Raw genomic sequence first — 14013 nt, 5'->3', positions numbered from 1 at the left:
AAATACATCAAATTAGTAGTAGTATAAACTTTTTTGGTTGTACAAAATTTGATTGTTAAGAAATATTACGACATTTTATTTTATTTTTCTAATAATAAATGTAATGAGCGTAATATCAGATGAAATTTATTGAAGAAGATATTGGAAAAGTGTAAAAGATTTGTGTTGATGGGACAATGGCATTTATTAGTAGTAAGATTGCATGCTTGGCAGACGGGATATACTTGTCTTTTTAATGACAGAAATGCATCACCCATTTTTCAATCACTTATTTTCAATCACCTATACAGATTTATTTAATTAATAATGCTTCGTATATATATAAAAAAAAGACTATTTATATTTTGCCATGTCCACCAAAATTAGATTATTTTTAAAAGGAAAATTGGTCTCTAAAACCATGAACTTTGCCTAAAATTTGGTATTTCTCATGAACTTTGAAGTTGGTATATAATATCACGAACTTTGCATTTTGTTTGGTATTTCCCGAACTCACTCAAATAAGATATTTTCATCAAAATCTTATTTAACATAAGCAACCGTGATATGTTTTATAATATTTGAAACCACTTTTTAAGTTCATAACATGTAGCATAAAAAGTCACGTTGAAAACCACGATGATTTAATTGTGTCAAGTATGATAAAAGCCTCGTAAGTTAGTCAAATATAGTAATAAATATGCCGTGGAAAATACCAAACAAAATGCAAAGTTTGTGATATTATATACCAATTTCAAAGTTCATGGGAAATACCAAATTTTAGGCAAAGTTCATGGTTTTAGAGACCAATTTCCCTTTTTAAAAATAAAAAATTTTAAACCAATACTAACATTCTAACACCATGCATCATACTAAATATAGACTCCATAATCCAATATTAGTTTATCATTACTTTCTCTTCATCTTTCTTACTTTATCAATTACACATTAAAAATTTTAATATTTATAATTTTGTCTACTTTTTATGGATGGAGAAAGCAATATTCATCCACATCTTCATAATCATCCCCGTCCATGATCTATGATTCTATATCCTCGATTAATATTAGATCATCGCAATAATTTGTTTTCGATATTCTTATGTTATGCGGATTTAAAACATTTGTTAGCCAATATATAGACGATTTTGTGGTCAGATTGAAAGGCGTGTACTAAAAGGTAAACTATTTTTAATTATATTCGTCTATATTGTTTGATTTGTGAAGCTCATATGGAGTAATATTTGGAAGTTGGTATATGGAGTATACAATTTTTCTTTCTAGAAAATAACCTGATCAGACTAGCTATATGCGTGACTTCACCTTGTTTACCGAGACAGCCACACTTCTTTTGACTTATAATTATTCTAAAACAAAGATATTAATATCCATATTGTTTTTTAAATATGTGTTCTTGGATCATCTCGATTGTTCAGCAGTACTTTTAAATTCAAAACAGAGTAAGAAAATAGTTCTAAGTACTGTAAAACCTATTCTATTTTAAGTTTTTATTTTGAATTTACACCAAATCACTTATTTTATGTATAAAAATATGTGGATAGATAATATTCTCACGAGTTTAAATTTGGTATAAATGATTGGAATAAAATCCTATTTCATATGACATTTACACTAAAAATGTATCTGAACTTGGCCAACCTTAGAGCATCCACTATAGGAGAGCCGTGGCTCCCTATAGTGACAAACATGGGCGCCGGTGGCGGGCGGGGGGTGCCCACGAGAGCGCCACTCCGGTAGCCCGGCCGCGGCCCGCGGCTCCCCTATTGCAGCGGCCACGAGCCGCGGCTCTCCCTATTTTCAATTTTTTTTTCTTAATTCTATAAATATACCCATTTATTTTACCCCATTCCTACACAAATTCTATAAATATACCCATTTTCCCCCATTTTCTTAATTAAAATAGTACACAAATTGAAAAAAATAATTTATTTAGTGGCTTGGGCTTATCCACCATAGTGTAAACCAAGTTTTTTGGTGACCCGGCCAAGTTTTGTGGCTTGGCCCGGGCAACTAAAGTGGACACTCTTAGAGCGCCCGCAGCCCCTAGAGTCAGAGCCATGGAATTTCGCAGCGGAGGGGGGTCGCCCAGGAGGGAACCACACCGGCGGCTCGGCTGCGGCGCTTTGGCAGGGGCCGCGGCTCTCCTATTACAGCTGCCGAGAGCCGCGGCGCGAGCCCATGTTCGATTTTTATTTTATTTTTTTCAATTTTTGTATTTGGATAAGATGAAGTGCAGAGAGAAATATGGAGAAGATGAAGTGCAGAGAAAGAAATATGGAGAGAGAGAGAGAGAAAGAGAGTACAACAGTTTTAAAAAAAAAATAAAGGGGACTACGATTTCAAAAAAATAAATTAGCATTAATTTAAGAAACAAATCATCTCTAAAACTAAATCCCAATTAAAATTGGGCAATTTTTTAATTAAGGATTGTGATTTCAATTCACACCTTAATTACGGAAATAATTAAAATTTGAATTTTCAATAAATATATTTACTTGTAATTGTTAACTTTTTTTTAAAATTAATTTATGATTTTTTTAATTATTATAGTCCGATAATTTTTATTCTATTTGAATTAAAATATACAAAAAAAAAATTAATTTGGTGGCTTGGACTTGTCCACTATAGCATGAACAAGTATTTTTGGTGGCCAAGCCAAGTTTTGTGGCTTGACCCAGGCCCACGGCCTCTACTATTGTGGAGACCCTTAGTTCAAATTTTAGCTAAAATGAGGCCGGCTAACCTCAATTTCAGTGGCGGATCTAGGGGGGGCAGAGGGGGCAGCCGCCCCCTCCGTGCGACTATTTTCCCCTTATCGGGACGTAAAATTACCATGTTCGCCCCCTCCGTTTGCCTTTGTCGTCGCCCTAACAATGAAAAAAATAGCCATATTCATACTAAATCAAGCTAATACTATATATTCCGTCCCCTCCGTTTTCGGATCCTAGATCCGCCACTGCTCAATTTATCGGCCACCATTTAAGTGGGTATCTAATTAGGTTTATGGCACAAACATGATGCGCAGATTTGACAGTATTAGTAATGGAAGAGTATATAGATTTTAAGACGACACTGTTGTGTTGATGATGTCATGATGACACTGTAATCTTTTGGAGTGAAGTGAAAGGGACCCTTTGATGGTCTTTTGCTTGTAGATCTTCCCAACTAAATACCAAATACTTTTCCAACTTTCAATCAAATTTTAAGTACTGCGTAGATAAACCCACATGAATATTTCTCAAGAATTTTATGGACATGGAGTATTTGATATTGATTCTCAGATCGTCCAAGATCCTTTTGATTGAGTACCCTACCAATCAATTTCAACCTCTTATTATAGTATGCACTTCGGGGGGAGCGCGCAGAAATTGCGCGAATTGTGTAATCTTCAATTATTGATACTAGTAACCGCAGTAGAGTTTAACCACCTAGTTCGGGATGGATTGGTGTGGTTGTATACTATACTAGTATAACCGTTCTTCTAATTAGTAGTACTAGTATAATCTTTGATCACTATATATTATTACTCTTATTCTTTAATACTTTTTCATTAAATTAATTTATGAATAAATAAAAATACAAATATTTTACTAAAACAACTAATCCAAATTATATATAATTAAAATAAAATACTACATAATTGAACTAAATAATTAAAATGATAAAAGTACATAATTTAAAACAAATCATAATCATCATCGAGAGGATCGAAGCGTCACAGATTTCTTTCTTTAGGTAGATTACATAATTGACGACGTTATCTTATGTATAGGGAGTTTGTACAAAAAGATATGCAAAACAAACCAAGAGTCTATCAAGTTTTAAGTGGTGATCAATATAAACTTGACAAAAGATCATGCTGAATGGAGTATATTTTCTAGAGACTTTAGAGACTTTTCCTATATGTGATTATGTACAAAAGGGCAATGATAATGTGGTGGTTGATGCTTAATCTTGAATTAAGGAAGCAAATGCTTTCTATTTGTATATGGTCATGATCTTGCTTCTATCTTTGTTGCTCGCGAGAAATGTTCTTTTAAGAAATTTTGGGTTCCATTTCAAAGAGATAGAATGTGTATTCCTGAATGAAGTGCTTGTTAACTAACTTATACTTCCTCCGTCCCGTTTTAGGAGTCTCGGTTGGGATAACCTAATAAAAAATGCCTACAAAGTAAATAAAAAAAGTGTTAAAAGTGGGTCCCAACATCCATTACGACATTTATTTATTACACACTCAATTAAAAGTGGATCCCAACATCCACTGCAACATTTATTTATTATACACTCAAACACTTTCTTAAAATATGTGGGCGACTCAACTGGAACTTCTAAAGCGGGACGGAGGAAGTAATATCTTGTGTGCTTACTTTATTGGCCCCATATTAAAAGAGGATAGTTGAATATTTTTGTGCATATACACACTTTTGTCTACACTCCAATTCATCCCTGAGTAGATGAATCTATGAATTTTGTGCAAGGTTTGCCAACATCTCAAAGGGGGATCATGGATAGTATTTTTGTGGTGATAGATAGGTTTTCTAAGATGAATCATTTATCCCTCACAAAAATACAAATGAGGATATAGCCGACATTTTTCTACAAGTAGATTCTAAAGGTGAATGGGATTTCGTATTTGGGTTCGGGTAGTGGGCCTAAAAGAAATGGGGCTGCAAATAATATTACAAATATCATCATTATAATTTCTGGCCCTACGAGAGTAACAGTTAAATCTTTTAAATATTACTAACTCAGTATTTAATTGCTAACTACAATTAAATAATAACCATTAGATATTTAAATTAAGATTAATCCCGGAATGTCAATACAATCAACAAAAAACATCAATAAAGGTATTAAGATTAATTTACAACAAATTAGTTGTAACTAACTTTTGAAAAATATTACATGACAAATTTTATCTTTTTCGATTTAATTAATAAAAACGAAAATTTCACATGGAAAATTTTAGACCACTAGATTTCTAATATAAATGATCTTAAATTAGTTTTAGTAGCAACCAGAGAGTGAGTTAATAATTAATCACCCCCCCTATTGAATAGTGCATCAAATGTTAATATCGAAAAATGCATCATTGTGTTTTTTTGGGTAATATATATGTTTATGACGTTATTCGCTACCAATAGAAATAATTGCATACTCCTCCGTCTCTTAAAAATAGGAACTATTTTCATTTTAGTAAGTTCTTAAAATATTAACTTTCTATTTACGAATCTTTATTCGCTCTAATAAGGTGTAGCTCATTCTTCACTAATAATACTCCAATCATATTTTTTTCCTACTTATTTGCGGTATCTATAGAAAACAATCAAGAGTGAGTTATGTGCAGAAATGATGTTTCACTTAATGATTTGAACAAGCAGCATCTAAGTTATCACTTCTTTTTTCTTCGATTATTCGTCTTTTTGGTCCCTCTGCTACCACTTTCAGAAGATGTCTCTGCAACTACTGCCTCAGAGTTGCTATCGGTTGGCTCATCTGAAACTGCTGATTGTTGCTCTGAGTTCTGAGTTTCAAGGCATGCCATCAAGCTTCTCAACTGCAAGTGCATAATAAGCAACGAAGTCTGGTCATTAAGTGGTTTACTTTTATTTTTCTCTCTTTTGAGATATACTATTAACTAGTGTATTTAGCTGAAGTAACAAGACTAAAGCAATTGAAATGAAGCATACCTGCTCCTCCAACACTTCAATTCTTTTGTCCTTTACTTGCAAAAGTTTCTTCTCCCTGGCATATGTTTTCTTTTAAAAACAACTTCCAATCCATAGAGAGAAAACAAAAAAACATACAAAAGGCTCGTGGTAAGAATTTAGATGGGCGACTAGTCTTTGTAGGAAATACTGGGAGCAGTATGGTGCTTATGGAAAAAATTGCCAGTAGGTGACAGTTGTACTGCAGTTTCTGAAACTTTTGTAAATCAACGTGAATCACCAATTCCTGGGTCTAATAAGTAAGTGATGAAGGCTACAAAATACAAATGACTAGTTTAGATTTTTCTGCTTTTGTCTCTCATTATGTGGAAGTGGAACTAGTGTTTCTTAATTAGTTGCAACATAACAATCCTCCAGATACAAGTCAAGTGATAATTCAAGCGAGCAAATGCAGTGATGAAGTGGGAGTGCTTTGCTTAGATGCATTTGAAGGAAAACCCTCCATCACTCAGAATTGACCAAAAATCAGGTAAATCATTTTAGACATATTTCATATATTGCATGAAGGAAATGTTACCTTCGTTCGATCTCCTCTATCTTAGATTCCCAAATGCTTTGGTTTCTTAGAAGATTATCATTGATCTGAACGAGAAAAGTCACTAGGAGTAAGATGAGAGGTGATCTTAATAAACAACTCATCTACATTTGCTTTTGTTAATATGTCATCAAATTAAAACATGGTACTAGATACACAAGGATAGATGTCAAAATTACCCACCTCGTCAAGAAATCTCTTTTGTTCAATGCCTTTATCAAGCTTCTTTTGCAATTTTAGCAGTTTTGTGTTTTCGCTCAAAGCCTTTTCAATAGCTAAGGAAGATTCCCTTTCAGTGTCTTCTTCAACTTCTTGCAGTAATGACTCAAAATACTGAGACCAAGGTGAAAAGTGTTAGAAGAGTAAGTGGGTATGCAACATCCCACAATGTAAAACAGTAGACTGGATATGATAGACCAAAACGTTTGTTTTGCAGCATGCTAAATCCACGAATGCATGCCTCGAATGTAATTTAGTAGTAAATCAATTCTCACTTTGAGAATTGAGATAAAAATATCTAATGAGTTTCACTAGAAAATAAAACCATGCAGCTTAGAAAGAGGAGAAGACTCACATTTTTCTGGCTTTCAAGTTGAGAAGTAAGAAGCTCATTGTACTCGCTCTTTATCTGCATCATGAATAATATAATTAAGGAGCAACTAAAAACTGTCAAATAGAGAAGATAAAGATTAAACAAGTCTAAATGTAAAAGTTATAAAAGTTACATATTCAACTTCATCACCCAAAGTGTCAATCTGTCCCGCAGACTTACTCGAACCATCATAATGCTGGGCACAGTGGTGATTTAGCTCAACCAATTTTCCATCGGTTTTAGATTGTATCAATCGGTGAACATAATTGTCACCAGCATAGTCCCACACACGTTGTGTTTCCAGTTCAAGGGAATAGCAGTGTTCAGTTTCTTTCCAGTGACCGATGGCATGCCCTTCCCTATACCTATAACACAATGACATGCATCGGAAAACATCAAATTTTTCTGGTCAAGAGTCATAAATCAATATACTTGTATACATTAGGATATAGAGTCCCTTCAATGGAAAACAAACTTAATACCTCCCACAGCCAACAAAACCACAAATAAGACACATCCAAAGATTTTCTGAAGTTTGACAAACATAACATACTGATTTCTCAGGCTGTTGCTGGCAGTACCGGCATACCTGTTCAAGTCACAATCAGTGACATTAGTCTAGATCCAAGTCACAAAGCTGTCCACAGCTTGAATGTGATTAGCACCGCATAAATTAAAATAGAGTACATTCGACCCCATATATTAAATACCATGTGCTTATTATGTCTACCCACACTAAGTTAATTACGAAAGTAAATTAATTCACAATTTCACATGATCTAAAAATGCTTTGAATTGTGATGTTTCATCCCACTGGATACAAGTTTATCTTAAACTCAACTCACACGACTAATCCCAGAAGCACCTACCAACCGTTAACTAGATATATAATCAAACAAAGTGGAAAAAAAGTGTTCTCTCCACTTCTATAGATTCTTAGGCACGACAATCATAAATCCTAAAACTTCTCAGTAGGAACATTAGCACCCACCGGGCAAGAAGAATCAGTCCATTTAGACATACAGGAGCAGTGAAAGGAGTGGTTACAGATTGTAGTGAGAATCCCATCAGTATCTTGGTCTAGTCTCTCTGCAGCCATTGGAAAGTGGTGTAAACCATAGTCAGAATCTATAGCTTCAAAGATTAGCCAAATCATTCACAAAACCGTTAAATCTATGACAGTTTCAGATTACATATGTTACAAATCTTAAGATTTTGGATGCCAATTCCCTCTAGTATTGCAAGTAGTAATACATCTACATCTTATCCATAATGATGTTCGAAAAACAGTACCAAGACAAACTGGACAAGTAGGCAGCTCTGTAAAGCTTGCAGAGGAAGGTTGTGAGTGCTCAATTGACCCAGTATATTGGATATCTACAGTGAAGAACATGCGGCAGGTCTCCTCCTGCATACAAGGAAATAAAAAGTGCATACAAGGAAATAAAAAGGTTAAGGATATGGAGCACGGCACATGAATACACAACCATGGGGGCAGGGGAATCACCTCAAGTGACGAAAAACACTTTCCATTGTACTGCTTGTAAAAATAATCTGCATTTTTTTGATCATCAAGCCTGATCAACACACTGTAGCGATCCTCCAATCCTTCAGTCCTGCATTAGCACAGACAGACTAGATCATCAGTGGAAAGCAATAGGTCAATTCCTCCACTACAAAACCAAACAATCTGCCATTATCAACCAACCTCACAATTCGCATTTCCAACATGTTCTGAATAAATGGACCACAGAACTGACAGAAATCTGCATAGGTAGTGTGATTGGGGACCCCAACTACACAAATAAGAGGATTTCTCTCAACCTGAAAGACATTAAAAAGTTAAATGAAGGTGCAAAACTTTCAAAGCAACAACAAGACAAAAGGCAAAATGAGGTATAGGGAGACACATTTGTGTTTTATCTTTACACAATATCCATGAAACAATCATCTTTTGATTCTAACATACAGTTCTACTAATCGTACAAACAAATTTCCACACTGAAAGTGTTGTTTTTTATAAGTGAATTAAACACAAGGTTGACCTACAAATACGAGTGAAATGAACATGTCATCATGTAGAATTCAATCATTTCAATAAAAACGAGGAAATTTACACTAATGAAGGACTAACATCAGCTAGCTATAAACAAATTACTACTCCGTACTACTTTTAATGACCACATCTCTATACCACTATACCAGTATTGGTTCAGTTCGTCCATACCTATCCATTCGCATTTCGCAGTATCATAATCATAATCTTAAGAGCAGATAACATTGCAAAAACTATCTCCACAACACAAGTACAATAAGGCCATAACTCAATTTTCAGCAGACTAGGCAGCGATTAGTTCAAAAATTGTTATCAGGCAACGATTAATTTTGATTCTAAGAATCAAGTCTGTTTACCGGAAGTTGGTCTGATGATGCGTCGTTTTTGAAGAGATGCATAACGCCTGTGATCTCTTCGATTCTAGGGTTTCCAGAAGAGAAATTCAACGCCTGGGCAGTTGCAGACCAGGAGGGATCTCCGGTAAAGTCCGCATCTTCCGTCGATCGGAACAAATCCTCCGCCGGAGCTCCGGTGGCGGCGCTCGAACTCGTCGAAGTCTTCTCCAGCATATTTTGCTTGCGTGTCAATTTCGCGGAAATGGAAGATTGCCTCTTCTACTTTTGGAATCAAAATTAATTTTATATCCATATATACAACAATGACACGTGTATTAAACCAATAAATAAATGAAAATTCGATCGGAGTTAATTAATCATTTTACTGTATCTATTAAATTAAATAAATTTGAATTATAGTATTAGAAACCCCCGTCAAATGAGAAACGCATTCATTTATACCAACAATATAAATACATTCATTTACAATTAAATCCCTTTAAATTGTTTCAGTAACAGCGAAAAGCACACCAAAAAGAAAAAGAAAAAGAAAAGAATGCTACATTCTCCTTCTCACCAAAGCCCGAACCCGAATCCAATCTGGGACGAGCAACGCTGGATCATCTACATTCGTCAAGCATTGGACCACGAAGATGATCTCGACCAAGAATCCCACATCCCTGTCTCAATCTTCAACGTCCCAAAATTCCTCATGCGCACCAGCCCGGAATCCTACGTGCCACAGCTAGTAGCGTTAGGCCCGTACCACCACTCTCGGCCCGAACTATACGAGATGGAAATGCATAAGCTCTCCACAGCCAAAAGATCGCAAAAAGCTTCCCCGGGCCTCAAATTGCACAACCTCGTCGACCAATTATCCCGGGCCGAGCACATGTTTCGGGCCTCTTATCACAAGTTCCTCAATCTCAACGGCGAAACCTTAGCTTGGATGGTGGCCGTGGATTCGTGCTTCTTGCTGGATTTTCTCCAGAGAAAAACAGGAAGCGGCCGTAAGACGGGCCTTCATGATGCAATCCTTAGAGATATTGTGATGTTGGAGAATCAAATCCCACTATTTTCGTTGAAGAAAACGCTGGCATTCATCTCGGGCTCAACGGACGGAGTGGATGATCGTCTCTACGCCATGGCGGTCGGGCTCTGCACAGACTCCTCCCCTTTGATGATCCAAGAATCGAATGGCGTTGATCAGATCAACAAATCCGCTCATCTCCTAGAATTCCTATACAACATGATCCTCCCACACCTCCAAGAATCATTCGAAACAGAACTAGACAACGACGAAGAAGGCCCGAATAAGGCTGCTCCCGCCAAAACAGGCCCGTTTAGTTTGATCAAGAGGCTAGTGTTGTCGAAACCGGTCAACATCATCCTCACATTGCCTTGGAAAATCATTTCCAATCTTCCAGGCATACTAATGCTGAAACAGGTCGAGTACTTCTGTTTCTCTCGAAATACAGGAGACCAGAATAACAACAACAACAACAGTAATCATTTACTGATGGATGAAATCACAATCCCTTCGGTGACTGAGCTCTCCAACGCGGGAATTGAATTCGCAAGGACGGATAAAGGCATTCCAGGCATAGATTTCGACAAAGAAACAGCTACATTCCATCTCCCATCGCTGTCGGTCGATGTAAACACTGAGGTGGTGATGAGGAACCTCGTCGCGTACGAGGCCTGTGGAGACGCATCGCAGCCCTTGATCTTCACGCGGTACACGGAATTGATGAACGGGATCATCGACAGCGAGGATGATGCAAGGATTTTGAGGGAAAAGGGGATTGTTTGGAACTACTTGAAGAGCGATCAAGATGTGGCTGACTTGTGGAATGGCATGAGCAGGTCGATTAGAATGACGAAAGTGCCCTTGTTGGATAGAGTCATTGAAGATGTGAACAGTTATTACGACGGTAGATGGAAGGTTAGGATAGCAAAGTTTGTGAGTAGATACGTTTTTGGATCGTGGCAGTCGATCACGTTAATGGCTGCTTCTATGCTGCTGTTTTTTGTGAGTTTGCAGTCCTTTTGCACGTTGTTCGGCTGTGGTCGTCTGTTTTTTCGTCGTGCGATCCATTGACAGATTAAATTGATGCTGAAATTAAAAATAATACTGTAATAATTATACTTGAACCAGATACATTTGGTCTTACCGTTTGATCAACTCACACACGCATACTATTATGTAGCGAAGGTAGCTAACCTATGATGTTAAAGTTCATCTCGTTATTAGATTTTTTACAATTCTAATAAATTGTTTTTAACACAAAATTGTTTCAATATAAAAAAAAATTATACTCTATTTAAGTAAACAAATCATTTAAGAGTAACATTAACTACTAAGAAATGGAGTATATAAAATCTATCAATATATAAAGGGGCCAGTTTTTTGGCAAGCCATGTGGCACTGTTTCTGACGGGAAAGTCACTCATTAGCAAGAAAAAAGGCCGACATTATTGGATAAAAAATTGGTGCAATGAAATGGTGGCTTCTCAAAGAAGATTAACACTTATATATTGATAAGTCATTAGCTGAATCTGCAATTTTGAGGACTATTGGTGTGACTGATTTTGTGATTTTTTGATTGCAGCATAAAGAAAGTGAAAAGGAGAAAAATGAGAGGAAGGAGAAAGAGTGCCAGCGCCGCATTGCCGCCTGTGCGATTTTCCTTCAAAAATAATATTCGGCAAGCGGTCGTGAAGTAGAGTTGTAAGAAATGATGAGGCAGGGCGGTGGACGGCGGCGGGCGGCTGATCTAGAACTGATGAGGCTGGGCGGTCGTCGTGTGGCCGCCGATGTGAGAGAGAAGAAGAGAGAGCAGTGGCCGAGGTCGGCAGGCGGGCGTGAAGCTCGCCGAAGAAATGGAAGGCAGGGCTGACGGTGGGACGGCGGGCGTGAGCGAATAAGGAAGGAGGCAGAGCAGCACCGCGAGTGAAGAAGGCGCGGCGATGTGGAAGGAGAGCCGGCGAGGAAGAAGGTGCGGTGCTCTAGCCGGTAGCTGATTTCCGCCGCCTATTAGGAATGAATGAGGGAGGGAGAGAGAGAATTGAGAGATGTGGAGGCGTCGCATGTTAGCTTTAGGGTTTGAGAAATATTAATTCAATGTATATTTTTTGGACTTTAGTTTAATGTTAAATGGGCTTTTAGTGTGTTGGGTTTTGAAGTATAATTTAGATTTCAAATAATGGTATAAAATCAATTTAGAGTATTGTAGTACATCTTTATCAGTTAAATAGAATTTTAATTTGAGTGTTGTCTCTATTATTAGGGATGTTATCAGGTTCATAAGTGAAATTCTGTCAAAAATCAAAGCAAATCTCAGCCATTGGATCCTGTGATGTAACCGTTAGATTAATGCCACGTGTCATCTAATAATGTAGATTGTGTAGTCTAATAATGTAGATCGGCTAATAATGTAACGCGCTTTAGTCTAATAATATAGATTGTGCAGTCTAATAATGTAGATTGTGCAGTCTAATAATGTAGCCCAGTTAATAATGTAACGCTTTTACTGTAACAATGTAGTTCGGGTAACATGATCACAGCCATCCAATCTCAGGATCCAAAGGCTGAGATTTGCTTTGATTTTTGACAGAATTTGCCTTATGGACCATAGTGCACCCCTATATATATATATATATATATATATATATATATATATATATATATATATTTAAATTAAAATTTCTTTCATAATTAATTAAATTTATATATAGTTAGAATTTAGTTTACTTTGATTTACTAATATTTCTATTTTTTAGACACCACGAATTTTGAATGGTATAAAAATTGAATTTATATTTAGCTAAATCAAATAAGTAATAATTTAAAACACAAATAAATAATAATAAGAAGTGAAATTAAATTAATGTCATTATTAAATAAGAACAATATAGCATCACATTAAAATTTTTATTAATACAAACACATAATATGTGTTATTTTCTTGGTATTATTAGATCGTACATTTGGTGTTACTTCGACTTAAGAGGGAAAATAAAATTTTCAAATCTTTTTTACTAAGTAATTAAATTCAAAGTATATAGTGAAAATTGAGTTGACTTCGATTTACAATTACTCATATTTTTCTTTTTAGAATCCATAAAGTTATACTTACTCCGTTCCATAGTAGTAGAATCATTTTTCATTATGAAACACATTTGTCACTCTTACTTTTCTTTCTCTCTCACTTTTTTCACACATCTTTTTCTCAATCTCCATGTCGGAAAAAAATGTCTCTACTACTATGGAGCGGAAAGAATAGTAATTATAATGTATAAAAGTATTGATGATAATAATATTCCATATTTCGAACTATTGTGAATTTTTTTTAATTAAGAATATAAAATTCTATCAATGGTAATAAAACTTAACGAATTGAAATTGAACACATCGTGTAAATATTTTTAAATAAGTCAAGTCATGGACAAACTGTATGTTGTTATATCTAGAGTCATGAGTCGTGGAGGTTTAAAGATTTTAGTTTGTGGAGATGAAATTATAGTACAAGTGATTCTACTGTTAATGTTGTAAAAAAGTTTTTCAAAATTTATAAACTACTGGTTTGTTGTTTTTATAAGTTTTTTTGTTTGCACTTATGGATGCATATGTTTTGTCGATCGAACGAAATCAAGATCTACTTATCTGTTCAAATTATTTGGGTTTTTTTTATCTTTTGGATTTAGTGATACACTTTCTTTCTTTGTATATCTTATTCTATTTCATCCACATATCTCCTATTTTGT

General features: G+C 35.6%; 2 protein-coding genes across 2 annotated transcripts; one reads left to right on the top strand and one right to left on the bottom strand.

Moving 5' to 3' along the window:
- Positions 1-5270: 5270 nt before the first annotated feature.
- LOC125186799 (BRAP2 RING ZnF UBP domain-containing protein 2-like) lies at positions 5271-9539 on the bottom strand. Its single transcript, XM_048083240.2, has 12 exons — positions 9268-9539; positions 8564-8679; positions 8363-8471; positions 8149-8263; positions 7847-7944; positions 7338-7444; positions 6989-7220; positions 6838-6891; positions 6447-6596; positions 6246-6310; positions 5690-5744; positions 5271-5556 (listed from the first exon to the last, which is right to left on the bottom strand). Exons 1-12 carry the CDS (start codon positions 9478-9480, stop codon positions 5392-5394), a joined length of 1479 nt encoding a protein of 492 aa, XP_047939197.1. The 5' UTR covers positions 9481-9539; the 3' UTR covers positions 5271-5391.
- Positions 9540-9802: 263 nt separating this feature from the next.
- On the top strand, positions 9803-11948 carry LOC125189338 (putative UPF0481 protein At3g02645). Its single transcript, XM_048086623.1, has 2 exons — positions 9803-11278; positions 11859-11948. The coding sequence occupies exons 1-2, from the start codon at positions 9803-9805 to the stop codon at positions 11946-11948; spliced, it is 1566 nt and encodes a 521-aa protein (XP_047942580.1).
- The last annotated feature ends 2065 nt before the right edge of the window (positions 11949-14013 follow it).

The sequence above is a fragment of the Salvia hispanica genome, chromosome 5 (genome assembly GCF_029641045.1).
Source record: "Salvia hispanica isolate PSC_SH4W2 chromosome 5, Shi_PSC_v1, whole genome shotgun sequence".
Lineage (NCBI taxonomy): Eukaryota > Viridiplantae > Streptophyta > Magnoliopsida > Lamiales > Lamiaceae > Salvia > Salvia hispanica.
Note: the sequence above shows the minus strand (reverse complement) of the source record. Positions and strands in the feature narration are given on the sequence as shown.

Bases quoted from the DNA above. Each gene is read 5' to 3' on its own strand.
- LOC125186799 (XM_048083240.2), bottom strand. From the start codon at position 9,480: ATGCTGGAGAAGACTTCGACGAGTTCGAGCGCCGCCACCGGAGCTCCG. The intron at 8,680-9,267 runs GTAAACAGACTT...AATGTCTTTCAG, and splicing joins CATCATCAGACCAACTTCCG to GTTGAGAGAAATCCTCTTAT. The intron at 5,557-5,689 runs GTATGCTTCATT...ATGCACTTGCAG, and splicing joins TTGAAGTGTTGGAGGAGCAG to TTGAGAAGCTTGATGGCATG.
- LOC125189338 (XM_048086623.1), top strand. From the start codon at position 9,803: ATGCTACATTCTCCTTCTCACCAAAGCCCGAACCCGAATCCAATCTGG. The intron at 11,279-11,858 runs GTGAGTTTGCAG...TTTTGATTGCAG, and splicing joins CTTCTATGCTGCTGTTTTTT to CATAAAGAAAGTGAAAAGGA.